The 25,823-nt window shown below is 46.6% G+C and overlaps 1 protein-coding gene across 1 annotated transcript in view; it reads left to right on the top strand.

The window, feature by feature from the left end:
* PKD2L1 (polycystin 2 like 1, transient receptor potential cation channel) overlaps positions 1-25,536 on the top strand; it is a 50,822-nt gene extending 25,286 nt beyond the window's left edge. Inside the window, exons 5-15 of the mRNA XM_081913575.1 lie at positions 2,072-2,296; positions 3,447-3,675; positions 7,446-7,616; positions 11,446-11,627; positions 13,351-13,471; positions 13,853-13,951; positions 16,135-16,256; positions 18,065-18,182; positions 18,294-18,430; positions 20,478-20,625; positions 23,616-25,536. Of these exons, the coding sequence (XP_081769701.1) occupies positions 2,072-2,296; positions 3,447-3,675; positions 7,446-7,616; positions 11,446-11,627; positions 13,351-13,471; positions 13,853-13,951; positions 16,135-16,256; positions 18,065-18,182; positions 18,294-18,430; positions 20,478-20,625; positions 23,616-23,813 (1,750 nt within the window). The 3' untranslated portion in view covers positions 23,814-25,536. The remainder of the gene's footprint in view (positions 1-2,071; positions 2,297-3,446; positions 3,676-7,445; positions 7,617-11,445; positions 11,628-13,350; positions 13,472-13,852; positions 13,952-16,134; positions 16,257-18,064; positions 18,183-18,293; positions 18,431-20,477; positions 20,626-23,615) is intronic.
* The last annotated feature ends 287 nt before the right edge of the window (positions 25,537-25,823 follow it).

Raw genomic sequence — 25,823 nt, forward strand, 5'->3', positions numbered from 1 at the left:
TACACCTTCATATCCTCCAACGTTTTTCTGATGAAAATAGGCATGTCCTACTCTATTTTTATTATATTTATTATTTTATTCTGTTTATACCCCACCTATTTGACTGTGTTGCCCCAGCTACTCTGGGCAGGTTCCAAAATACATGAAAAAATAATGAAACATTAACCCTTTTTAAAAACTTCCCTATACAGGGCTGACTTCAGGTGTCTTCTAAAGGTTGTATAGTTACTTATCTCCTTGGCTCGGAGGTCACATAACTCCATACCTTCTGACATTTCTCCGATGAGAAACGCCCTAGGGAAAAGCGGGACATTCCAGGATCAAATCAGAAACCAGGATGGCTTCTGAAAATCCAAGACTGCCCCTAGAAAATAGGCACTTTTGGAGGGTCTGCAGTTGGCATGGGAGGGGGAACTTCCGGTTTGGTAGCCGGTGGGATGTCAGGAAGGTTATTCTGAGACACGATCAGTCCAAGCAGGGACAGGTGATTCCCAGCCTGGTGGTGTTTCTTAGCCACCAGGAGCAGGTAACAGTGAAATCAAGGCCAGCTCAAGACATTTTGCAGCTGGAGGCAAAACAGGAAATGGTACGCATGCACTTGCTACGCACGCATGCTGCCTCTGCCGCCGCCTGAGGCGAATGGAGGTGGCCTGGGTTGGTCTTGACACGCTGAAGGTGGCAGGGAGAGAAAAGGAGGCCAGAAAAGAGCAGGCAGCAGCCCTGCTCTTCTGAAATGGCAGCTGTGTGTGACAAAGCCACTTCTGAACTAGAGAGGAGGTGGGGTTGCGGGCTTCACGCCCCTCCCTGCGATACTAGGGGAATCCTCGGTCGCGTCATCTCCTTGGCCAGCCAATTGGCTGGTCCAGGAGGTGTGGCCCGTCCTATTTAGGGCCAGCGCGGCCAAGGATTTCCCTCTTTCCGCGCTCCAGCTGCTTAGGTTTTCCCACCCTCCCACCCGTTAGGTTCGGACCTCTGACATTGCTATGGACTTCGGTTGGTCGCCATCAAGGGGCCTGGTAGGATTTTTTCCACTTGGCAAATTGGCACCAGCCATTTGGTTTTTCGCCTACATCGTAGCAAATTGTCACAACTTCCTCAGCATTGGCGGTTAGGCATTGTTAGGGGTATTGTTATGCAGATGAAAGGGTGGGAAGGAAGCGCCATCACCTTCCCCCAAATCGAAGGGTAGTCCGATAAAGGATTCCGGGGGGCGTTGCCCTGTCCGAAGCCTATGGAGGTGTGGGCCTAAGGCACGCCCCCGAGCGGTGACCCCGGGGGACTACCTAGTTGATGTACATCAGCAGGACTCCCCCTACTGGTGGTTAACCCTTGCCGGTCTTCAAGCTAGCAGGCTGAAGCTGGTTAGTCGATAGGACCAATGCCTAAGCCAATACCACTCAATTCCTGTAATCAATAAAGTTGTGGCCTATTTTGCCCATTAACCTTAAACTCTGGTGCCTTGTGTCTTTATTTCTGAGGGGGGAGGCGGAAACTCACCACGCAAGCAGAGGAGGCCGCGAGTGGCATGATCCTCAGGCACCCGGATCTGCCACCTCTCCCAGCTGTCCCCAGCCTGACTCCTGAGGCAACTGCCTCAAGGAGACTAATAGATGGGCCGGCCCACAGTAGAACCATTGAGTAATGAGCTGTTCCAAAGCTAATTTCAAGGTGATAGTTCTTACCTTTAGATAAACCATGAACCTGGGGTTCGGATAACATGCTAAGCCTAACCATGGAGCCAAACAGGAGGAGCAGGACCTGTGGGGGAGCGAAGAGTCCAGCCATAATCTCCGTTCTGGAAGCCTGCGCATTCGCTCCATGCCTTGTTTCGGCGCAGACTGAGCCAACGTCACGTAAAGGGTTCCGAAAATATTTGATGTAAAGAATATTGGCCAGAGTCCCAAGAACTGTGTTCTCGTTGTGTGCACCTCTGGGGCATTAAGTTAAATCTTTTTTGAGGGGGGCGGGAATTCATGTGCAATATGCACATGGCATCCCGGGTCTGGAATAGATAACATTTTGGCTTTGTCCGTCAGCCCCCTCTTTCTCTTGTTGCATCTTCTGTGTGCAGGTGGCAGTACCACACAGAGGAAGAGCTGGATGGTTCCTCTCACTGGGGCCGGCTGACAAGTTACAGCGGAGGAGGTTATTACATGGATCTCAAAATGACCCGTCGGGAAAGCGCTAGAGCTCTCCGAGTCCTGAAAGAAAACTTGTGGCTCAATCGGGGAACTCGCGTGGTTTTCATTGACTTTTCTGTGTACAATGCCAATATCAACCTTTTCTGCGTCCTGAGGTGAGTGACCATCTATTACCCATTTCATATGTCATTTAATGTGTCAATACAAGGGGAAGTTGTTAATATTGCAGTTGTTGTATAAGGAATTGTTATCTCGACTGGAGTGCGATTGAAATTAATAAGATTTTGGAACGCAGAAATAAAGAAAATCGTTAAACCATCAATTCTAGCACGCGGGGGGGGGGGGGTGTCATAGCTGTCAACGTTTCCCTTTTCTTGCGAGGAATCCTATTCGGAATAAGGGAATTTCCCTTAAAAAAGGGAAACATTGACAGCTGGGGGGGGGGGTTCACCTAAATTACAGTGGTACCTCGGGTTACATACGCTTTAGGTTACAGACTCCACTAACCCAGAAATAGTACCTCGGGTTAAGAACTTTGTTAAAGGATGAGAACAGAAATCGTGCGGCGGCAGCAGGAGGCCCCATTAGCTAAAGTGGTGCTTCAGGTTAAGAACAGTTTCAGGTTAAGAACGGACCTACAGAACATATTAACTTCTTAACCCGAGATACCACTGTATTTAGCTTCAACCAGAGCCAGGGCCTTTTCAACACTGGCTCCGGCCTGGTGGAACGCTCTGCCTCATGAGACCAGGGCCCTGCAGGATCTGATTTCTTTCCGCAGGGCTCTTCCACCTGGCCTTTGGCTTGGAGCCAATTTGATTCCCTCCCCCTCTTTCTTTTTTCTTTTTCCTTTCTCCTCCTGTGATGAGGCTGCATTTTAATATTTTAATATTTCAACATTTTAATGTTGTATTTTAATCTTGTTTTTAAGTTGTATTCATTCAACTTGTTTTTATTATTGCTTGTTAGCTGCCCTGAGCCCAGCCTTGGCTGGGGAGGGCGGCGTATGAATAAAAATTATTATTATTATTATTTAATTTGGTATCAGGATGATTGGTATTAGTAATTGTATTATAATTTGGCATTGTTATCATGAGGCTATTGTTGGAATGAAATTGAAAACTAATAAGAATTATTATCAAAGACTGCAGAATAGTTACAAAACCAATATGCAGAGCGGGTGAATTCATCTTTCAATCACGTTTTGTATATACGCCTATTGATCTGCCATTCTTCTTTGAGGCACGTCAATGGAAAATTCAGCATTGGTTTTTGCCCATACACATTCTCTTCCCTCCATATTAGGTTAGTGATTGAATTCCCAGCCACCGGTGGAGCCATCCCTTCGTGGCAGATCCGAACAGTAAAGCTCCTCCGCTACGTCAGCACCTGGGACTTCTTCATTGTCGCTTGCGAAATCGTCTTCTGCGTCTTCATCTTCTACTACGTGGTGGAAGAGATCTTGGAGCTGCGCATTCACAGGCTCAAGTACTTCACCAGCATCTGGAACATCTTGGACATCGTTGTCATATTGGTGAGATTACTTTCCATTCATATTGAACGAACCATTGAATGATTACACAGGACAGACACATAGCTTGGGTCCAAGAAGGCCACAACTTTTATTGATGACAGATGAAGGGTTTGACAAGTTATTGGAAAACTAATTTGACCATCAGCCTGCCTGCTGAGCTATACAGTGGTACCTCGGGTTAAGTACTTAATTGGTTCCGGAGGTCTGTTCTTAACCTGAAACTGTTCTTAACCTGAAGCACCACTTTAGCTAATGGGGCCTCCAGCTGCCACCTCACCACCGGAGCACGATTTCTGTTCTCATCCCGAGGTGCTATTTTTGGGTTAGCGGAGTCTGTAACCTGAAGAGTATATGTCAGGGGCTCAGGAGCAGAGGCACAGGAGAGGGAGGAAATGGAGAGCGAGGGGGAGGAATCCGAGGGCAGTGTAGGGGGTGACAGTGGCCCGAGGGATTCCTGGAGTCTGTCCAGCGAATCGGAAGACTCGCAGAAGGGAGCGCCAATGGCCAGGGCAAGGGGGGTGCCAAGGGGGAGACCCCAGAAGGAAGGGGCCAGCGGGGACTCCCAGAGCAGCAGTTGGAAATCAGGACCAGCTTCCCCACCAGAGCGCAGTGGGGGGGAGGAGTCCCAGGCATCGGGACCAGTGTTCCCACCACCAGCGAGAGGAGATGAGTCAGGATTGACCACGCCTCCATCGGAGAGCGGGGAAACGGTCGAGAGGAAGGTTGCCGGCTGGGTGCGCGCGCCAAGTTCAAATGTACAGGCGAGCGGCACAGCAGATAGCCCGGATAGGGAGCCAGGTCCTAAAGCCGAAAGGAGGGGCAAGAATCAGGGGGGTCAGCGTCAGAAGAGTCCAGAAAGGAGGAAACCCCAGGGGGCAGAAGGACCCAGAGGAGGAAAGAGCAACGGAAGAGGTGGAGTAAGGCTAGAGTCTTAAACTGGTGTACAGGGGGCGGAGACTCAGATGGAGCTTCGCCGGTCTAAGTTCTAGACGTGGAGTTGCACGCTGCGGTTTGGAAATGGAAACTAATCTTCAATAAAGACTTTGTACGTTATTACTGACTAGCGTTGGTCCTCTGTGAGCTGGGACCTAGAGGCAGCTCTGACAGTATGTAACCCGAGGTACCACTGTATACCATTTGGGGTCAACCCGAAGAGAAGAGGACCTAATGACACACATCAAGGAGGTCTCCCCTGTGAGATTGACACCTTGAAGAGTGGTATGCTCCTCACACCTCTCTGGGTGTCAGGAATGAGTCAGCTCCAAGAGAAAGGTTGCAGCTCAATGCAGAAAACAGCCAGGAACAGAAAGGCTGCTTTGATGTTAGTCAGACAGAGGAAAACCAGCAGCTGCATACTCTGGCTCCTCCTGACCTTGATGTGCAAGCTGATAAGACAGGAACGGGGAGCAGGCTAGAACGCTGTCAAAGCTCGCCGGAATCACAAACAGGCAGGGAAGAGTGAAGAGACAGCCTCTCAGAGAATGGGGAAGAGGCGGGAGCTGACCCACTCAGTCCGAGATCTCGGCGAATGAGAGTGCTGCAGGATAGGAAGCAAAACAAAAGACGTCAGAAGCGAAAGTTCAGTTGCTTCTGGTCACTCAGTCTTCAGAAGGGTCGTCTTGAATAATAGTGCCGCAGGCTTTGTTGAAGCCGCCCGGAGCTATCTGGGTTTTTTTGCAATAAAGCCTTTTTAATTAGCTACGCTTACTGTGTTAAGGGACGCGGGTGGCGCTGTGGGTAAAAGCCTCAGCGCCTAGGGCTTGCCGATCGAAAGGTCGGCGGTTCGAATCCCCGCGGCGGGGTGCGCTCCCACTGCTCGGTCCCAGCGCCTGCCATCCTAGCAGTTCGAAAGCACCCCCGGGTGCAAGTAGATAAATAGGGACCGCTTACTGGCGGGAAGGTAAACGGCGTTCCGTGTGCTGCACTGGCTCGCCAGATGCAGCTTGTCACGCTGGCCACATGACCCGGAAGTGTCTCCGGACAGCGCTGGCCCCCGGCCTCTTGAGTGAGATGGGCACACAACCCCAGAGTCTGTCAAGACTGGCCCGTACGGGCAGGGGTACCTTTACCTTTACCTTTACCTTACTGTGTATTCAAGCTGAGAACCTGGACTCCTGACACTGGGTCTCCAGACAAAAGCAGCTCCTCCTGGATCCCTTTAATAGGATACCTCTTCACTCTTAGAGGGGCGGGCAGAGGCTGCAACCGCCCCTCCCCCAAAGACTAAGGTTGTCCGGGAGCTGACAAGGAGAGCAGCGCAGATCAGAGAAAGACAGGGAAACAACATACCCTCCGACACTCATCTGATGAAAATAGGGACGTCCTAAGGAAAAGCGGGACATTCTGGAGTAAAATCAGAAACCGGGACAGCTTCTGTAAATCTGGGACCGTCCCTGGAAAACAGGGACACTTGGATGGTTTGCAGGGCTGGATTTAGGTTTCATGAGGCCCTAGGCTACTGAAGGTAATGGGGCCCTTTTTATGTCCAGCTGTCCTTTGTCAACAACAGATTGTCACTGTTTTTTGTGTTGAATATATGCTATAGGATAATTTATGGACCTCATAGGTATCTAAAGCCATTTGCACATAACAAAATATGTATTTTAATATTAGGTAACAGGTACAACCAAAGGGACGCGAGTGGCGCTGTGGGTTAAACCACAGAGCCTAGGGCTTGCCAATCAGAAGGTTAGCAGTTCGAATTCCTGCAATGGGGTGAGCTCCCGTTGCTTGGTCCCTGCTCCTGCCAACCTAGCAGTTCGAAAGCACGTCAAAGTGCAAGTAGATAAATAGGTACCGCTCCGGCGGGAAGGTAAACGGCGTTTCTGTGCACTGCTCTGGTTCGCCAGAAGCGGCTTAGTCATGCTGGCCACATGACCCGGAAGCTGCATGCCGGCTCCCTCGGCCAATAAAGTGAGATGAGTGCCGCAACCCCAGAGTCGGTCACGACTGGACCTAATGGTTAGGGGTCCCTTTACCTTTACCTTACAACAGCTTGGCCTACATTCAACTGTGCTGCCCTGCAGTCTGCAGCTGCATGCTACATGTTGCCCTGCAACCATTCCCTGCAGAATGTAGATACCCTATATATAGAAATCAGCAAACCAGTGATATTTTAGGGAGCAGGCTAGCAGGTGGGGCCCATGACTTACATCATAGGAGCCTACACAACACCAATACCTGCTGCATGCAGGTTTTATTGGTTTTTTATCTTATATTTTGGAAATGTACATCCAGGTTTTTTTTCTTTATTTTTTTGGGGGGGGGCCCAAGAGAGTGGGGCCCTAAGCTATAGCTTGTTTAGCTTATATGCAAATCCGGCACTGATGGTATGCAATATGCAAAGCAGCTGACTATGTTAAGTATGATTGCAATCTCACCTTTGCAGAAATTATATTTGTTTCTCGACTAATTAGCAGGCGACAAGAGAAACTGCCTTGCCCCAATAGTCTTCATTCGAAAATGCACTTTCACCTAATGAACCTTCATTGGGACACCTTCATTGGGAGTAAGGTGATAGGGCACAGTATCTTTCCTAGGCACCAAGCACAAGGCTGGCAAAACAATTTGTTCAGCAGCTCTAAAGCAACTGACACCCAGCAGTGCTGTCAAAGTCCCTTTGGGCCAAACCAACCTTTCTCACACCTGACGTCATATGTAACGTTCCCCACCCTGGTGTAGTTGAGCAATATGGCTACAGAAAGTCCGAAAGAATGATGAGGCTCCACTCTCTGTAGAATTTCCTTTAAATCCCAGGGTTTTCCCCTCAGCTTTCTATTGTAGCCATCGGATTCCACATCTTTCGCACCATTGAGGTCAACAGGTTGATGGGACAGCTTCTGAGAAACCCCAGCATCTATGCGGACTTTGAATTCCTGGCTTTTTGGCAGACTCAGTACAACAACATGAACGCTGTGAACTTGTTCTTTGCCTGGATCAAGGTATCGGTCTGTCTGTCTGTCTGTCTGTCTGTCTGTTTGTCTGTCTGTCTGTCTATCATCTATTATCTATCTAACATCTGTCTAGCTATCTAGTTATCTAACATCTATCTATATCTATCATCTATCTATCTATCTATCATCTATCTATCTATCTATCTATCTATCTATCTATCTATCATCTATCTATCTATCTATCATCTATCTATCTATCTGTCTATCATCTATCTATCTATCTATCTATCTATCTATCTATCTATCTATCTATCTATCATCTATCTATCTATCTATATCTATCTATCTATCTATCTATCTATCATCTATCTATTATCTATCTATCTATCATCTATCTATCTATCTATCTATCTATCTATCTATCTATCTATCTATCTATCATCTATCTATCTATCTATCTATCTATCTATCTATCTATCATCTATCTATCATCTATCTATCTATCTATCATCTATCTATCTATCTATCTATCTATCTATCTATCTATTATCTATCTATCATCTATCTATCTATCATCTATCTATCATCTATCTATCATCATCTATCTATCTCTCATCTCTCTATCTCTCTATCTCTCTATCATCTATCTATCTATCTATCTATCTATCTATCTATCTATCTAATCTATCTATCTATCTATCTATCATCTATCTATCTATCTATCTATCATCTATCTATCTATCTATCTATCTATCTATCTATCTATCTATCTATATCTATCTATCATCTATCTATCTATCTATCTATCTATCTATCTATCTATCTATATCTATCTATCTATCATCTATCTCTATCTATCTATCTATCTATCTATCATCTATCTATCTATCATCTATCTATCTATCATCTATCTATATCTATCTATATCTATCTATCTATCTATCTATCTATCTATCATCTATCTATCTATCATCTATCTATATCTATCTATATCTATCTATCTATCTATCTATCTATCTATCTATCTATCTATCTATCTATCTATATCTATCTATATCTATCCATCTATCTATCTATCTATCTATCTATCTATCTATCTATCTATCTATCTATCATCTATCTATCTATCTATATCTATCTATCTATCTATCATCTATCTATCTATCTATCATCTATCTATCTATCTATCTATCTATCTATCTATCTATCTATCTATCTATCTATCATCTATCTATCTATCATCTATCATCTATCTATCTAACATCTATATATTTATCTATCTATCTGATTATCTATCTGCCCTTCATCTGAGGATCACAGGGCGATTTACAAGATAAAAACTTGGCTTCCTGACTATGAATCCGTCTGTTGTCAGCCAAAGATTCCAGCACTCCTAGGATGGAGCATCTATATTATGCATAGAATCATAGATTCGTAGAGTTGGAACGGACCCCCAAGCGCCATCTGACCCAAGCCCTGCAGAAATCTCAACTGATGCATCTATGCTACCCAACCTCTGCTTCTAAACCTCCAAGGAAGGAGAGTTCACAACCTCCCAAGGGAGACCGTTCCACTGTTGAACAACTCTTACTGTCAGGAAGTTCTTCCTGATGTTTAGTTGGGATCTCCTTTCTTGTAACTTGAAGCCACGGGTTCTGGTCCCACTCTCCAGGGCAGAAGAAAACCAGCTTGTTCCCTCCTCCATGTGACAGCCCTTCAGATACTTGAAGATGTCTATCATATCTCCGCTCAGTCTCCTTCACCCTCATCTTCTCCCCTGCCCTCCAAGGCTGCCATCTCTGGGGGGCCCTGGGTGCTCGAGCACCCACCTAAATTTTTGGGTGGGTGCCCAGCACCCACACCACATGGTCCCCAACTCAACTTCTGGTGCCTCGTGAAACACCAGAAGTCACATCCGAGGCACACAGCAGAGCGGAAATACAGGGCAAACGACATGCTGTATTGAATGAATACAGAGTGTAGTATTTTATATTGAAATGCGGGATGATCCTGTATTATACAGGATGGGTGGCAACTGTATCACAGCAGCTGGAAACCATAGCTGTCAAGCGTCCCTTATTTGGAGGGACAGTCCCTTATCCCAGCACTGTGTCCCGCTGCTGTCCCTTATTGATGGCTGTCCCTTAAATTTCCCATGTTTCAAAGGAAGCAGCTCCTCTCCCTCCCTCCCTGCCGGCCAGGGAGGAGGGAGGCTCCAACTGTGTTGCTTGGCTGCCTGGCCCGGCTCCCTCCAGCCTCCTCTCACCAGCCTCGGCCCCCAGGAACCCCTCCCCGCCAGGACTGGTGGGAGCCTCAGGCCCTTCCGCCACCATCCTCCTCGCGGCTGCCAAACTGAGTGTCTCCGCCTGGGGCCTCCCCTCTGCCTGCTGCCGCCGCTCCCGCTAGGCCATACTGCGGCTGTGCTGCCGAAGGACCCGAATCAGATGGGCAGCCTAGCATGGTCTATGAATTTATGAGGAGCCTTGAGAGGAGAGCAAGGGCAACCATAGAGAAAGCAGTTCAGAAAGAGGAGGAAGAGGAGGAGGCGGAGGCGTGGGCAGGTGTTCCAAGGGCTACAAGGGAAGGACCGCAAACGCTTCTCCCATAGATTTGTAGTGGTAGACTAGCATAGATGGTCTGATCTGCGGGTTTACTTCGGGCGCTATTCCCCCCCCTTCCTCCCGCCCCACCTGATGGAATTGAGAGCTGCAGATGGAGCATGAGAGAAAAGATGCAGAACTGCAGCAGCATCTTCGTAGCTTGAACTTCGTTTTGCACAAAAAGTGGTTGCTGCTTCTAGTTATTTAATTGCAGTGTTTCATCGGCTGGTGTCTTGAGCAGCAACCTCTGGAAACGAAGGGCTAAAAACTGGCGCTGCTCTCTAAAATTATCTGGTCCCTTTTAACTCGTTGTCTAAAATCCCTTATTTTGGCTGCTGGTCCCTTATTTTCAAATCTGTAAGTTGACAGATATGCTGGAAACGTGCTGGAAATGGACCCCTCGACATTTTAAACTGCGGTTCTTTGCAAGGCATATCATTCTCCCTCTCTGGTTTTTGGCAAAAACTATTTATGTGCTGTACTCAAGCTGGCTGAGGACGGCATGCTTTCATTGGCTGGGTGAAGTCCTGAGTAGTTCAAAAGTCATTCAGGTTCCGCTGCTCCACTTAAGCCTAAGGCAACAGCTGCTGGCCAGACAATATGGGGTGCATGCGTTTTAAATGTTGAAATGAGAAATTTCCAGGGCGACAAAATTTGCAGAGAGAGCCACCTACCGGATGTTGTGTGCTATGTCTGCCCCTTTTGTCATGAATAAAACAGACCTGTTTGAAAAACTGAAGAACTGTCGCACAACCACAATACAACCCCTTACAACCTGATACACATACAGACAACCCCATATTGGAGGGGACATTTCTGTTTTCAACAGAGGTATGTTGGAGAGTATGGAACAGACACACTCTGCTCCCTCAAGCCATCAGCCACAGAAGACCTGCTTCTGAGGTACAGAGGTACCTCAGGTTAAGTACTTAATTCGTTCCGTAGGTCCGTACTTAACCTGAAACTGTTCTTAACCTGAAGCACCACTTTAGCTAATGGGGCCTCCTGCTGCCGCCGCACTGCTGGAGCACGATTTCTGTTCTCATCCTGAAGCAAAGTTCTTAACCCGAGGTAATATTTCTGGGTTAGTGGAGTCTGTAACCTGAAGCGTATGTAACCTGAAGCATATGTAACCTGAGGTACCACTGTATACCATTAGTGCCCTGTCAATCTTTGTCACTTGAGAGGAAGTCCATAAATTCCCCCAGGCTTTCTCCTCATCCCATCTCACTTGACCCTGTCCTTAACCTGTCCTTCTCTTTTCCTTCCCGATCCAGATATTCAAATACATTAGCTTTAACAAAACGATGACACAGCTCTCCTCCACCTTAGCTCGCTGTGCGAAAGACATCCTAGGCTTTGCCATCATGTTCTTCATCGTCTTCTTTGCCTACGCCCAGCTAGGATACCTTCTCTTCGGGACCCAAGTGGAAAACTTCAGCACCTTTGTCAAATGCATGTGAGTGGGCCTCCCTTTCCTCCTCCTCCTCCTCCTCCTCATCCCCCTTTAAGGTTTTTGGTCGCATGCCACCACATAGGTTGGTAAGCACTGAACTGTACCGCATCATACACCTGCTCTACATTTTATAGTGTGTGCCTGATTGTGTAGACTAGCGTGTACGGGGTTTGTTTGTTCTCCTGTTTGCTTGTTTGTTCAGGACAAAAGTATAGACTGCTTAATCAGAAAACTCTCCAGGGTTGTTGGTAAGCGAATAACCTTTCTCTCAGGACTGGAGCTCAGCTTCCAGAGCAACTCGGAGCTGGGCGATAGATCGATATATCATCCAAAACTGGTTTGAAGTCCATACAGTGATACCTTGGTTCTCAAACTTAATCCGTTCTGGAAGTCTGCTCCAAAACCAAAGCGTTCCAAAACCAAGGCATGCTTTCCCATAAAAAGTAATGCAAAATGGATTAATCTGTTCCAGACTTTTAAAAACAACCCCTACAACAGCAATTTAACATGAATTTTACTATCTAACAAGACCATTGATCCATAAAATGAAAGCAATAAACAGCGTACTGTTGTCAATCAATCAATCAAAACAAAATAAAAAAAATTCTTCCAGTAGCACCTTAGAGACCAACTTTCGTGTGTACGAAAGCTCATACCAAGAACAAACTTAGTTGGTCTCTAAGGTGCTACTGGAAGATTTTTTTTTTTGTTTTGTTTTGACTACAGCAGACCTGTTGGGATTTTGACTACATGCAATTCTGTGCAGCTTCACACGGAATCAATTAAGAGCTGGCAGACAGCCAAGGATGACTGAGGAGTTATCTGCCTGGAAATATGGGACCCTGGAAACAGCTTTACCATTGGTAAAGTCTCACACAGGCATGATGATTTATGACCTTACTGACTGGAATGTGTTGGTTGGTCAGTGTGGTGTTCTGAGAGTCGTTTGGAGTTTGTTGAGAGAGAGCTAGTTAAGATCTGTGTATCTGTTCTGTTCTTGTATATAGTAACTTGAAGTCTGCTGTAAATAATAAACACCTCTAAGTAATCAAGTTACTGGTAGCAGCGTCTTGTTCCTGCTTCGTCCATCCTGCCTGCAACTGATTGCTTTTGAGAACTCTGCATATGCTCTGCTAAGGTCTGGCCAAGGTCCTGCAACAGGTCAAAGTTGCAAAACACCAATAAGACCAACACGGCTACCTACCTGTAATCAATCAATCAGTAGCTGAACTGGGTTCCACAGTCACAAAAACAAACCAAAAATGAGCCACAAAAACAAAACAAAACAACACAAAATAAATAGCAAAAACCAGGCATTATGGATGCAAGCAGCCCCCCGCTTTCTGCTTGAATTTGGCCCCACAGCTTGACCTGCCCTGCACCTGATGCCCAGTGATTTCAGGAAATGGGCAGGTGGCTCTTGTTTGGTCCAAACTACTTCATGGACCAAATGGGGAGTCCTGGCGGGACGAAGAGGTTCCCCACTGAGGCACGAACCTTACAACTTCAGTTATATGTTTTGTGCACAGAAGGTTCTGTCATGGGAAGTAGGGGTCCTACAAGCCCAGTACAACACTACAAAGCTCTGATTCTAGACTGCTGAAGCCCTGAGCTCCTCCATTCAAGGTCTAGGGATGCACAGTGACATATTTACCACTTGAACTTATTTTCTGCACCCAGCGAGGCATTCTGCCATACTGACCCTCACCCTCTTCCTACCTTCCAGCTTCACCCAGTTTCGAATAATCCTCGGCGACTTTGACTACAACGCCATTGACAACGCTAACCGGGTCTTGGGGCCGATATATTTTGTCACCTACGTCTTTTTTGTCTTCTTTGTGCTGTTGGTAAGTTGTGCGTTATTGCTTTCTATTGCTCCTGCCAACCTAGCAGTTCGAAAGCACGTCAAAGTGCAAGTAGATAAATAGGTACTGCTCCGGCGGGAAGGCAATACAATGACTGTGCCCACCCCCCACAGCACTGAACTAGGTGGCTTGTGGGATATTTTCTTCTTTTTGGCACTGCCACTAAATAGGTGGAGTGGGAAAGACATGTGGAGTGGGTACATTATTTGTGACAGCAGTTGATCATATATATATATATTAAGATTCTTGAAGTGTTAAAGTTGGGAGGTATAATTTACTTTCATTTGCTCCATGGACCAAAGAGGGTGCTTTATGTGTCTAGTCCACATGGAGGAACCGACCCTTCTGTTTCTCTTCCCACAGAACATGTTCCTGGCTATTATCAATGACACGTATTCTGAAGTCAAAGAGGAGCTTTCAAACCAGAAGAATGAACTGCAGCTCACGGATATTCTGAAACAGGTTCCTTCATTAATTGAAATCCACATTTCCTCTCCTGTGAAATTTGGATTATGTTTCGGAGGGTTTGCGCATTGAGAAAACGCTCACCATTATAAGGCTTTTCTGGGAAACGATAGATGATGGGAAGAGGGGAATTTGGGGTGTTTGTTTGAATCCTATCAATGAATGGTGGTGTGTGTGGGGGGGATAAACCTGATAGAGGATTAAGGTCAACTCTAGACAAGATCCCCCACACCAGCTTCAAAATCAGGTGACCTGCTACAGAAACACACACACCCCTTTCCTTTTGAACCCTCACATCCTGAGACAACAAAGGCTCTGCTACAGAAGCCATAAGGAGGGAAAAGAAGGGCAGTCTTTTCCTCCTTCCAATTTCTGCAGCTTCAGATGCTACATGGCAGCACCCTGGCATGCAGAACCCCAGCAACCCTTGGGATGAATAATTTCCTCAAGGTCCACAAAACTTTGGGTCCTTCTGCCCCACTGTAATGCATCACGCTGGGTGCCGGGAAGAGGGAAGAGGGAGGAACAGCTCATCTCCCCCTTGGACTACTGCAATGCACTCTACATGGGGCTACCTGTTATGTACTGAAGTTCTCACCCTGGGCCAGCAGGGGGATACTGTAGATAGTTTTCACTCAGGTCCACATATGCAAATAAGGGATTGAAAGTAACGTTCAGTGATTGGATAGTTAAAGAAAGTGGTTACTGTTGCGTTCTAGTGGAGCTTTATATAAGCAGGCCGGCTGAACCCTTCAGTTCAGTTCAGTTCTGGTCTGGTCTGTGAATAAAGAAGAGCTGTTTGAAGAATCGCTGTGTCGTCTGATATGTTCACCCACAACTTAACGTTACCTTTGAAGGGGACTCAGAAAATACAACTAATCCAGAATGCGGCAGTTAGACTGGTGACTGGGAGCGGCTGCCAGGACCATGTAACACTGATCCTAAAGGATCTTCACTGGCTCCCAGTACATTTCCGAGCACAATTCACAGTGTTGGTGCTGACCTTTAAAGCCCTAAACGGCCTCAGCCCAGTATGCCTGAAGGAGTGTCTCCACCCCCATCCATCAGCCTAAGGTCCAACTCTGAGGGCCTTTTTTCCTCACTGCAAGAAGCAAAGTTACAGGGAACCAGGCAGATGACCTTTTCAGTAGTGGTGCCCACCTTGTGGAACACCCTCCCATCAGATGTCAAGGAGATAAAGAATTATATAACTTTTAGAAGAAGAAGAAGAGTTTGGATTTGATATCCCACTTTATCACTACCCGAAGGAGTCTCCAAGCGGCTAACATTCTCCTTTCCCTTCCTCCCCCACAACAAACACTCTGTGAGGTGAGTGGGGCTGAGAGACATCAGAGAAGTGTGACTGGCCCAAGGTCACCCAGCAGCTGCATGTGGAGGAGCGGAGACACGAACTCGGTTCCCCAGATTACGAGACTACCGCTCTTAACCACTATACCACACTGATTCCTTTAGAAGACATCTAAAGGCCGCCTTGTATCAGGAGGTTTTAATGCTTCATGGTTTTATTATGTTTTTAGATATGCTGTAAGATGCCCAATGGGTGAGGTATAAATAATAATAAATATATTTTTCAAAAAATAATTTTTATTCATTTTCCAAACAAATTTTATACAATCAACAAATTATTTTGCACTCATTCTTCAGTTTTTGACTTCCCTCAGTTTCTCTGTCAATCTTTCGTAAAATTTCTATTTATTGACGCATTTCTAAACATGATATTGCCTTTCCCAACTCCTTTTCCTCTTACTCTCTTTTTTGCAATATTTCTTACTATCTCACAGAGTCTCTTCAAAACCAACAAGCGTTGTCTGTAGATCACATATATTTTTCAGATATTCTGTAAATTTCCCCCAGTCCTCGATAAACTTTTGGTCTTTCTGATATCGAATCTTCCCTGTCAATTTGTCCAATTCTGCATATTCAGTCAATTTCCTTCTCTATTAGTATTATTATTAAGCTCTTCAGACACACTGCAGAGACACACTGCAGAGACAAGGTTGGGGGGACATGTGAACTCACTTTGATGTCTTGTGAAGAATTGTTCTGATTTCATTGTGACCATATTCCAGACTGTTCGTGTTGCTGCCATACCTCTTTCCTCTGCCTGCAGCAGGGTGAGGTGGCAAGGCTGAATTTTTCCATGCATCTTTTAACTCCAGGGCTATAATAAGACCCTAATGAAGCTGAAGCTGAAAAAAGACCGGATCTCTGATGTGCAAAAAGCTTTGCAGAAAGGGACCAAGGAGCTGGAATTTGAAGACTTTAAGAACAGCTTGAGAGAGTAAGTAGCTTCAGAGTTTGCAGAGAACCTTCTTGGAAGTCCCTCATACCACAGACTGGCATCGGCCAACAAACAATGTTTGATGCTAGACTTCCTCACATATCTTAGTCTCACTGTGGGAATGTTCAGGGAGGCAGGAGAGGATATATTGTTTATTACCATATTTTTCACCCTATAGGATGCACTGTCCCACAAGGCGCACCTAGTTTTTTGGGGGGAAAATAAAGGAAAAAAATTATTTCCCCCCCAGCCCCCAAACAGGCAGGTCTGCGAAGCCTGGGCGCGCTGAGCTCAGCGCGCGCAGGCTTCGGCATGCAGGCAACTCTCCGCAAGCAGCGGGAGTGCTCCCCCTGCTTGTGGAGAGGTTCACGAAACCTGGAGAGCGAGAGGGGTCGGTGCGCACTGACCCCTGTCGCTCACCAGGCTTCAGCGTAAGCCTGCATTCGCCCCATAGGACGCACACACATTTCCCCTTCATTTTTGGAGGGGGAAAAGTGTGTCCTATAGGGCGAAAAATATGGTAATATCCTTCCTAACTTGCGCTAGCAAGTTCCATAACTTAGCAGAGTTTTACATTCCCCTTTTAAACGCACAGCAGATAGCTGGTTGCAGGCTCGTTTAAGCCTCTCACAATAAAGTTCCTGGTAAGTCCTCTTATTATCCCTCTTAAAAGAATGAACACGCCACAATCTTGTTTAAAGTACACAAGTTTACTCACATCACCAGTTCACAGTTGGATCCCTGAAGGCAGACTTAGTTACAAAGTATATACATTTGGACCTATCCCGTATGGGGGAATAATCCCAGTGACTGCAGGCTAGCAGTCCTGCAGTTCACACGACGAAAGGAAGATGGAGAAGAGTCAAAAAGAAGAAAGTGTGTTGTGTGCCTTGCCCTTTTTGTTACCTGGGCAGGTAAGGTCATGCCCACCTCTAGTCACATGGAAGAGGAAGGATGCTCCAGGCCAGGAGGAAACAGGAAGTTTTCGACTGGCTGGACCAAACATTACTGTGCTGGTCCCATGGGTTTCCGTGAGGCGTGGTCCAAGTTCAGTCCGAGGTCGAGGGTGCAGTATTGAGGCCGTCCGTCAAAGTTGAAACTGGGTCCAAAGCAGGGAGTCAGGCAAGGTCAGGAGATCCAGCAGGACAGGGTGCAGGCAGGAACGGGCTACCAACAACATTGCTCCCGCAACCTGGGACTGGGGCTGGCTGGTTTTTATCTGCCCTGAGGCATAGGGCGGCCCCGGTCCACAGGTGACTCGTCTCTCCTGGTTTGGAGGCGAGCACTCCTCCTGCAAGAACTTAGTTCCCTCCGCCTCTCTGCCCTGAGCCTCTGCACCTCAGGAGAGGCTGGAGGGTTACCGGACCCAGAGGCAACCTCAGCTTCCCCTGACGGGGCTGAGAGTGGAGCACCTGCAGGCAATGGGTCCTCCATCACCTCAGGAGCCAGAGCAGACACAGCTGGTGCCTGCACCTGAGGATCCAGCACAGGTGAGGACCCTTCAGGCTCAAGCCCCAGCCCCGGCTCACCTGGTTCTGGAGGCAGGGACTCCTGTGCAGACTGGGATTCCTCAGGTTCAGCCTCTGAGTCCGAATCCCAGGCCATCACAATTCCCCTGGATGTCTTCTCTAGGAAAAGAAGGAATGTTGTACTTGACTGCTCCTCATGAATCACATCCCACAACTCACAGCATATGCTGACGGGGCGGCCAAAGTGTTTTGCCAAATTTTCGTCTATAACAAGAATGTTACGTGTCCAGGCCCTGTGTCTCAGCTCCAGTCTCTCTCCTGCTGTCCTTCCTTCCTTAGGCTTGGCCATGCTGAGCACGAGATCACGGCAGCCTTTGCAAAGTTTGATAAAGATGGGAACCAGATTCTGGATGAGGAGGAGCAGAAGAGAATGCGGAACGACTTGGAGGAGAAGAGAGTAAGGATACATTCTCCCTCTGTGTCAAAGGAGTGCCTTTGATTGAGTTTTAAAAGCACGGTGGTCATACCTGAACACAATAAAAATGGCTGGCTCCTTCTTCTTTCCTAGGTTGCGTTGAATGCAGAAATTGAGAATTTGGGGAAATCCTTCAGAGACAACAATTTGGAGGGCCCATTTGCCATTGCAGATGCAAAGAACAATCAAGGAAACAAATCTAGCCCGGTGTCTGAGGAGGAGTTCCAAACGTCTGTATTATTATTTAATTTTATTAGTACCTGTCAAATACACTCATCAGAATATATAGACCCAAAAAGAGATCACTAAATTATGTATTATGCAAAACATAGGTATGGTGCCCATACTCCATGCCTTCCAACATTTCTCTGATGAAAATAGGGACGTCCTATTCAATAATAATAATAATAATAATAATAATAATAATAATAATAATAATAATAATAATATTTATACCCTGCCCACCTGACTTGGTTGCCCCAGCCACTCTTGGCAGCTTCCAATATATACTGTATAAAAACCATAATAAAACAGTACACATTAAAAAAACTTCCCTGTACAGGGCTGCCTTAAGGTAAAGGTAAAGGTTCCCCTGCCCGTACGGGCCAGTCTTGACAGACTCTGGGGTTGTGCGCCCATCTCACTTAAGAGGCCAGGGGCCAGCGCTGTCCGGAGACACTTCCGGGTCACGTGGCCAGCGTGACATCGCTGCTCTGGCGAGCCAGAGCCGCACACGGAAATGCCGTTTACCTTCCCGCTGGTAAGCGGTCCCTATTTATCTACTTGCACCCGGAGGTGCTTTCGAACTGCTAGGTTGGCAGGCGCTAGGACCGAGCAGCGGGAGCGCACCCCACCGCAGGGATTCGAACCCCCGACCTTTTGATCGGCAAGTCCTAGGCGCTGAGGCTTTAACCCACAGCGCCACCTGCGTCCCAGGGCTGCCTTAGATGTCTTCTAATGGTTGTATACAGTGCTTCTTTTCTTTAAAAAATGTTCAGGGGTACTCTCATTTTGACTCAATAAAATCACAATTTTATAGTTCAAATCAGGGAAAATAAATACAGTAGATGGACAAAAGTACAAAGAACACGCAATACTCATATTGAAATACTGCCCCTCAATGAGGCCAAACTTTTATCAGTAAAGCACCACATGTCCACATTCCACACTGCTTCACACATTAAACGCTCGCTTGTGTCTGAGACTCAGGAAACACCAGGAAAGGAAATGAGGCAGCCATTGGAGGTGGTAACAATGGAACTAACCAACCACAGTGCTAGATTTCAACTGTATTACATTGTTTTAATATTCGGTTGGAAGCTGCCCAGAGTGGCTGGGGAAACCCAGCCAAATGGGCGGGGTATAAATAATAAATTATTATTATTATTATTAACTCCTACTTCAGACGTTGGGACGTGGGTGGCGCTGTGGGTTATACCACAGAGCCTAGGACTTGCCAATCAGAAGGTTGGCGGTTCAAACCCCCGCGACGGGGTGAGCTCCCGTTGCTCTGTCCCAGCTCCTGCCAACCTAGAAGTTCAAAAGCATGTCAAAGTGCAAGTAGATAAATAGGTACCACTCTGGCGGGAAGGTAAACAGCATTTCCATGCGCTGCTCTGGTTCGCCAGAAGCGGCTTAGTCATGCTGGCCACATGACCCGGAAGCTGTACGTCGGCTCCCTCGGCCAATAAAGCGAGATGAGCACCGCAACCCCAGAGTCGGCCATGACTGGACCTAATGATCAAGGGTCCCTTTACTTTACCTTACTTCCCACGTTAAACACTCGCTTCTGTCTGAGACTCGGGGGAAAACACTGTGACAGAAAATGAGGCCACCATCGTGGGTAGCAACGGAACTGACGATTCACCATGCTAGAAAAAAACCTTTAAAATTTAACATTTTTAGTTTCTTCTCCCGTTAGATTCACAAAATGTTTAGGGTTATGCGTATCCCCAGGAAAAAAACACTGATTGTATGGCTACTTACTATTTGGCTCAGGGGTCGCCTAACTGCATACCATCCAACATTTCTCCAATGAAAATAGGAGAAAAGCAGAGCATTTGGGGATGAAATCAGAAACTGGGATGGCTTCTGTAAAATCTAGGACTGTCCCTGGAAAATAGGGACACTCAGAGGGTCTAATATTCCCCTTCTTATATCAAACGAATTTGGAAGAGTTGGGCTCAAAACTAGAAGCGGAGATTGTGAATAATCTCTCCTTTGCTGATTGATGCACAAAGAGGTAAGCATGGGAACAAACCTCACTTTCTTCCACAGACTCCTGAGACGGGTTCTGCAGCTGGAGCATTCCATCGGGGGTGTCATATCCAAGACGGAAGCCTTGGTGGTTAAGCTGGAGGGTCTGGAAAGAAGCAAATTCAAGAACAAGGACTCAGCGAGCAAGCTACTCAACAACATTAGCAAAGTAGGTTCCAATTGCGCGGGTGGCCCTGTGGGTTAAACCACAGAGCCTAGAATTTGCCGATCAGAAGGTCGGCGGTTCGAATCCACGCGACGGGGTGAGCTCCCGTTGCTTGGTCCCTGCTCCTGCCAACCTAGCAGTTTGAAAGCACGTCAAAGTGCAAGTAGATAAATAGGTACCGCTCTGGCAGGAAGGTAAACGGCATTTCCGTGCGCTGCTCTGGTTTGCCAGAAGTGACTTAGTCATGCTGGCCACATGACCCGGAAGTTGTACGCCAGCTTCCTCGGCCTATAGAGAGAGATGAATGCGCAACCCCAGAGTTGGTCATGACCGGACCTAATGGTCAGGGGTCCCTTTACCTTTACCTATCTACTCAGGGTGCAGAATCCACATTGGGCAATCCTCCCCTCCCAAATGTCAACAACTCTGGGCAATCCCCCCCTTTTCTGAATTTTTAGAACCCCAAAATAGGGGGTGTCTTATACACGGGGGCTTGTTATACACAGAAAAGTACGGTATCCACTCCACCCAATAAAGTGGGGCAAAGGCTTTGACCTGGTTCGCCAGTCACATGAAACCCAAGCTTAAAACAAAATGTAGTTTCCTCAACCTTGGCCCTCCAGATGTTTTGAGACTACAATTCCCATCATCCCTGACCACTGGTCCTGCTAGCTAGGGATCATGGGAGTTGTAGGCCCAAAACATCTGGAGCCTGCTGTAGTTCAGTGCGAATCAACAATTGTGCTGGCCCAATTGCTAAGGGATGCGGGTAGCACTGTGGGTTAAACCACAGAGCCTAGGATTTGCCGATCAGAAGGTCGGCGGTTTGAATCCCCTGACAGGGTGGGCTCCCGTTGCTCGGTCCCTGAACATCAGAGTTCAAGTAGATAAATAGGTACTGCTCCAGCGGGAAGTTAAACGGCGTTTCCATGCGCTGCTCTGGTTCGCCAGAAGTGGCTTAGTCATGCTGGCCCCATGACCCGGAAGCTGCACGCCAGCTCCCTTGGCCAGTAAAGTGAGATGAGCGCCGCAACACCAGAGTCGGCCAGGATTGGACCTAATGGTCAGGGGTCCCTTTACCTTAGGCTTGCTAAGATGTCTAAGACTGAATCAGATGAGTGCTGGAGATTCAGTGAGGTTGAGGGAATGTTCTTTCACACGTGGTGGACTTGTAAAAGGGTAAGAGTATTGGGAAATAATCCATAATGAATTGGGGGGGATGTTTAAAAGCACCTTTCAAAAAAAAACAAAAAAAACAAAAACAAAAAAGAGTCCTTTTGTTGGGGATAATACAGGCAGAGATTCCCAGGTGCAAAAAATTATTTATGTATGCCATTACTGCGGCCCGTATTTTGTTAGCCCCCAAATGGAAAACGAGCGAGCTCCCAGCTAAAGCAGAATGGCAACTTAAGTTGATGGAATATGCACAGCATGCATACCTAACATATAGAATAAGAGAACAAGAAGAACATAGCTTTAGAGAAGACTGGGAAACATTTTTTGAGTACCTGGGGGGAAATTGTGTACATTTGAAAACACGGGCAGCATTAAGATGAATTCAACAGTGTAAGTAGGTTGATGGATGGAATACTGAAAGGTTTAGTTTTTGTAAAATTTGTGATATGCAAAATGAACCATGGAAAGAGAAGAAGGGAAGTCACTGATATCTCAAGGATGTTTAAATTAGTACAGTGATACCTCGGGTTACATACGCTTCAGGTTACATATGCTTCAGTTACAGACTCCGCTAACCCAGAAACAGTGCTTCAGGTTAAGAACTTTGCTTCAGGATGAGAACAGAAATCGTGCTCTGGCACTGCGGCAGCTGGAGGCCCCATTAGCTAAAGCGGTGCTTCAGGTTAGGAACGGACCTCTGGAATGAATTAAGTACTTAACCCAAGGTACCACTGTATTTTAAACTGTAAAACTGAAAGAGTGTGTGTGTGTTTTTCCAGAGCACTCCTCCCCTGCTGGTTTCTGGTTTCTTGAACCCACCTTTACATCTCCCTGTGGACTGGTGGTTTAAAGTGAAAAGATTCCCACTGGAGTCTCCTCTCCACCTCAGTAACGCTTGATAATCCGCATAGTCAAACTTTGGAACTCCCTGCCACAGGAGGCAGTGATGCTTCTGAATACCAGCTTCAGGAACCCATGGAGGGGGGAGACTGCTGCTGGTAATCCCTTTGTTGCAGCAAGTCCTTCCCCACTTCTGTCCGTAAGCCTCTGAATGAGCAGCTGCCTTTCCCTTTGTTATGTACTGAGTTGAATAGGATCCAAAATGCAGCAGTCTGATTGGTCCTAGAACAATAGGATTCAGAATGCAGCAGTCTGATTGGTCCTAGAACAATAGGGTTCAGAATGCAGCAGTCTGATTGGTCCTAGAACAATAGGGTTCAGAATGCAGCAGTCTGATTGGTCCTAGAACAATAGGATCCAAAATGCAGCAGTCTGATTGGTCCTAGAACAATAGGATTCAGAATGCAGCAGTCTGATTGGTCCTAGAACAACAGGATCCAAAATGCAGCAGTCTGGTTGGTCCTAGAACAATAGGATCCAAAATGCAGCAGTCTGATTGGTCCTAGAACAATAGGATTCAGAATGCAGCAGTCTGATTGGTCCTAGAACAACAGGATCCAAAATGCAGCAGTCTGATTGGTCCTAGAACAATAGGATTCAGAATGCAGCAGTCTGATTTGTCGTAGAACAATAGGATCCAAAATGCAGCAGTCTGATTGGTCCTAGAGCAATGCAGCAGTAGGATTGTTCCGCAGGAGCCACCCAATCCAGCTCCAGGTGGAAGTGAATCCACAACCCGATTGGCCTACAGGAGAATCCCGGAATTAGCCAATCACATGCAGCCCATTGTGTAAATAATGTATATAAAGCAGATACTTTGGGGAAACTTTCATTCCTCCTCACCACTATGAGCTGAATAAAGAGCATGAAATCCACTCTTGACTCTGAGTATATTTCACCCTTTTTCTTGCTCGCAGGAAGAACAGTTCAGCCAAGGAAGTCTGGTTCCTCAGAACGCCGAGTGGGTCATCAAGGAAGAAGGTGGATCGGAGAAGCAGGAGAACGATGTCCGCTTAACCCCCCTGAGTGGCAGCAGCGCTTTCTACCCCAAGACAGAGCTCCCCGGCTCTCAGACACCCAAGAGCGCCCCACGACAATCCAATAAAAGCTTCTAACTCGTTTCTGAACAACCCCACTTCGCTAATAAAACACCACCACAATTTCTGCTACTTTACTACTTTTAGACTAGTCAGGGCTAAAAAACAAACACCTAGGCGTGATTTTAATTGTGCTTTTAATCCCGTGGTTATAATATAATAATTTATAATAATTATTTATTATTTATATCCCGCCCATCTGGCTGGGCTTCCCCAGCCACTCTGGGCGGCTTCAAAAAAAACCAAACCCCTAAAATACTGTAATACATAAGACACTCCATGTCTTGCTCTTTCCAAAATGGAACCTCAAGGGCCTCAGTCCAGATCAGAGCAGTGGGGTGAGAGAGAGTTTAACCTCGTCTCCTTTTCCTGCTGAAAACTGCCCCTGCCCCGCTGGATTTCTTAAAAAAGTATGCAATTTTCAGTCGTTAAAACTTGCAACAAATCAGAGCTGGCAAGGAGGGTGATTTAGAGAGGATAAATCTCACGGGGGCACAGAATAACCCTTCCTTTATTGGGGAAATCCGTAGCTACTTTTTTGTGGCATGGGATTCAAAAGTGCAATTAACATAGCTGTCAACTGTCCCTTATTTGGTGGGAAAGTCCCTTATCCCAGCGCTGTGTCCCGCTGCTGTCCCTTATTGATGATGTCTCTTAAATTTCCCGGGTTTCAAAGGAAGCAGCTCCTCTCCCTCCCTCCCTGCCGGCCAGGGAGGAGGGAGGCTCCAACTGTGTTGCTTGGCTGCGTTGCTCACCCAATAAGGAGTCTAAGAACGACTGGGGGGTGGAGCTTGCATGCCTTGTGCCAATCAAATCGGCCACGTTGCCTGGGGAATTGCCTTTGCTCAGCGCTTCCCAGCGGAGAGGTGACGTTGGTTTTCCTTGCTGCATCCCCTTTGCCGGGTTGCTGCGCTGTGGGAACCACTGCTTGCGGCTTCGTTTGGCTGCTGGCTGGCTTTTCTGCCTTTGGCTTGGAGGGGCTCAGAGGTTGAACATACCTATGTCTGGAAAATCCCTTATTTTGGCTGCTGATCCCTTATTTTTGAGGCTGCTGGTCCCTTATTTTCAAATCTGTATGTTGACAGCTATGGGAATTAAAGTCTCTTCTCATTTCGCCCCTGGAAGAGAAAGAACACAGTCTTCACAACACAACCATGTTTGGCTACATGCAATGAACTGCAATGGAGAAGGATCAATACTTCCTCTGGGTATTGGAGTGGGGGGGCAGATTTCAGATCTGGATTCAAATTTTGCCGCTGGCTTCTGCATGTTTCAAATGGACCCCAGTCCTGTTCAGATAGATTGAAAGCCCTGAGGAAGTCTAAAAGTTGTTGTCTCTTTGCATAAAAATATTTTTCGACATGGATTTCAATTCAATGCAGGGAAATCATGCCCACACTATATATTATAATAAATATAATTGAATGGTATGTATTCCGAGTGCTGTAAAAACTAATAATAATATGTGCAACATGTGCTTAAAATAAAACTAATAGGACAATTACGATAGACAAGGACGACATAACATTTCCATCTGAGGCAGCAAATTCCCACCACCTGCACATAGCTGTCAACTTTTTTTTTTCTTGTGAGGAATCCTATTCAGAATAAGGGAATTTCCGTTTAAAAAGGGGGAAAGTTGACAGCTATGCACCTGCGTACATAGCTAAATAGATACCTGTCTATTTATTGCATATAGACTAGTTCCAGACTGCCAGCTTGTTGAACATTCCTCCTAATCCATTTGTGGGGAGCTTAGGCAAGGTACCCATTTATGAAGCGTTTATTCTGATTTGTTTGGGACGAAGTTACAAAACCATGAGTCAGGCCATTACTATCCCACACTTCCCAGTGCATTTAATTGTGCCGCCTAAATTTGCCAGGGTGTGACTGATTGCTATCCAGAAACAGCATCAATCTGGAATGGCCCATAGCTGGTCTGGTGCAAATCCGCTGCCTCAGACGAAAGCTTCAAATGGCTTCTTTGTCTACTGTATACATGTTCTCCCTGACTGTTCCTTTAAATCA

Source organism: Podarcis melisellensis (genome assembly GCF_964234715.1).
Source record: "Podarcis melisellensis genome assembly, chromosome: 5".
Classification (NCBI taxonomy): domain Eukaryota; kingdom Metazoa; phylum Chordata; class Lepidosauria; order Squamata; family Lacertidae; genus Podarcis; species Podarcis melisellensis.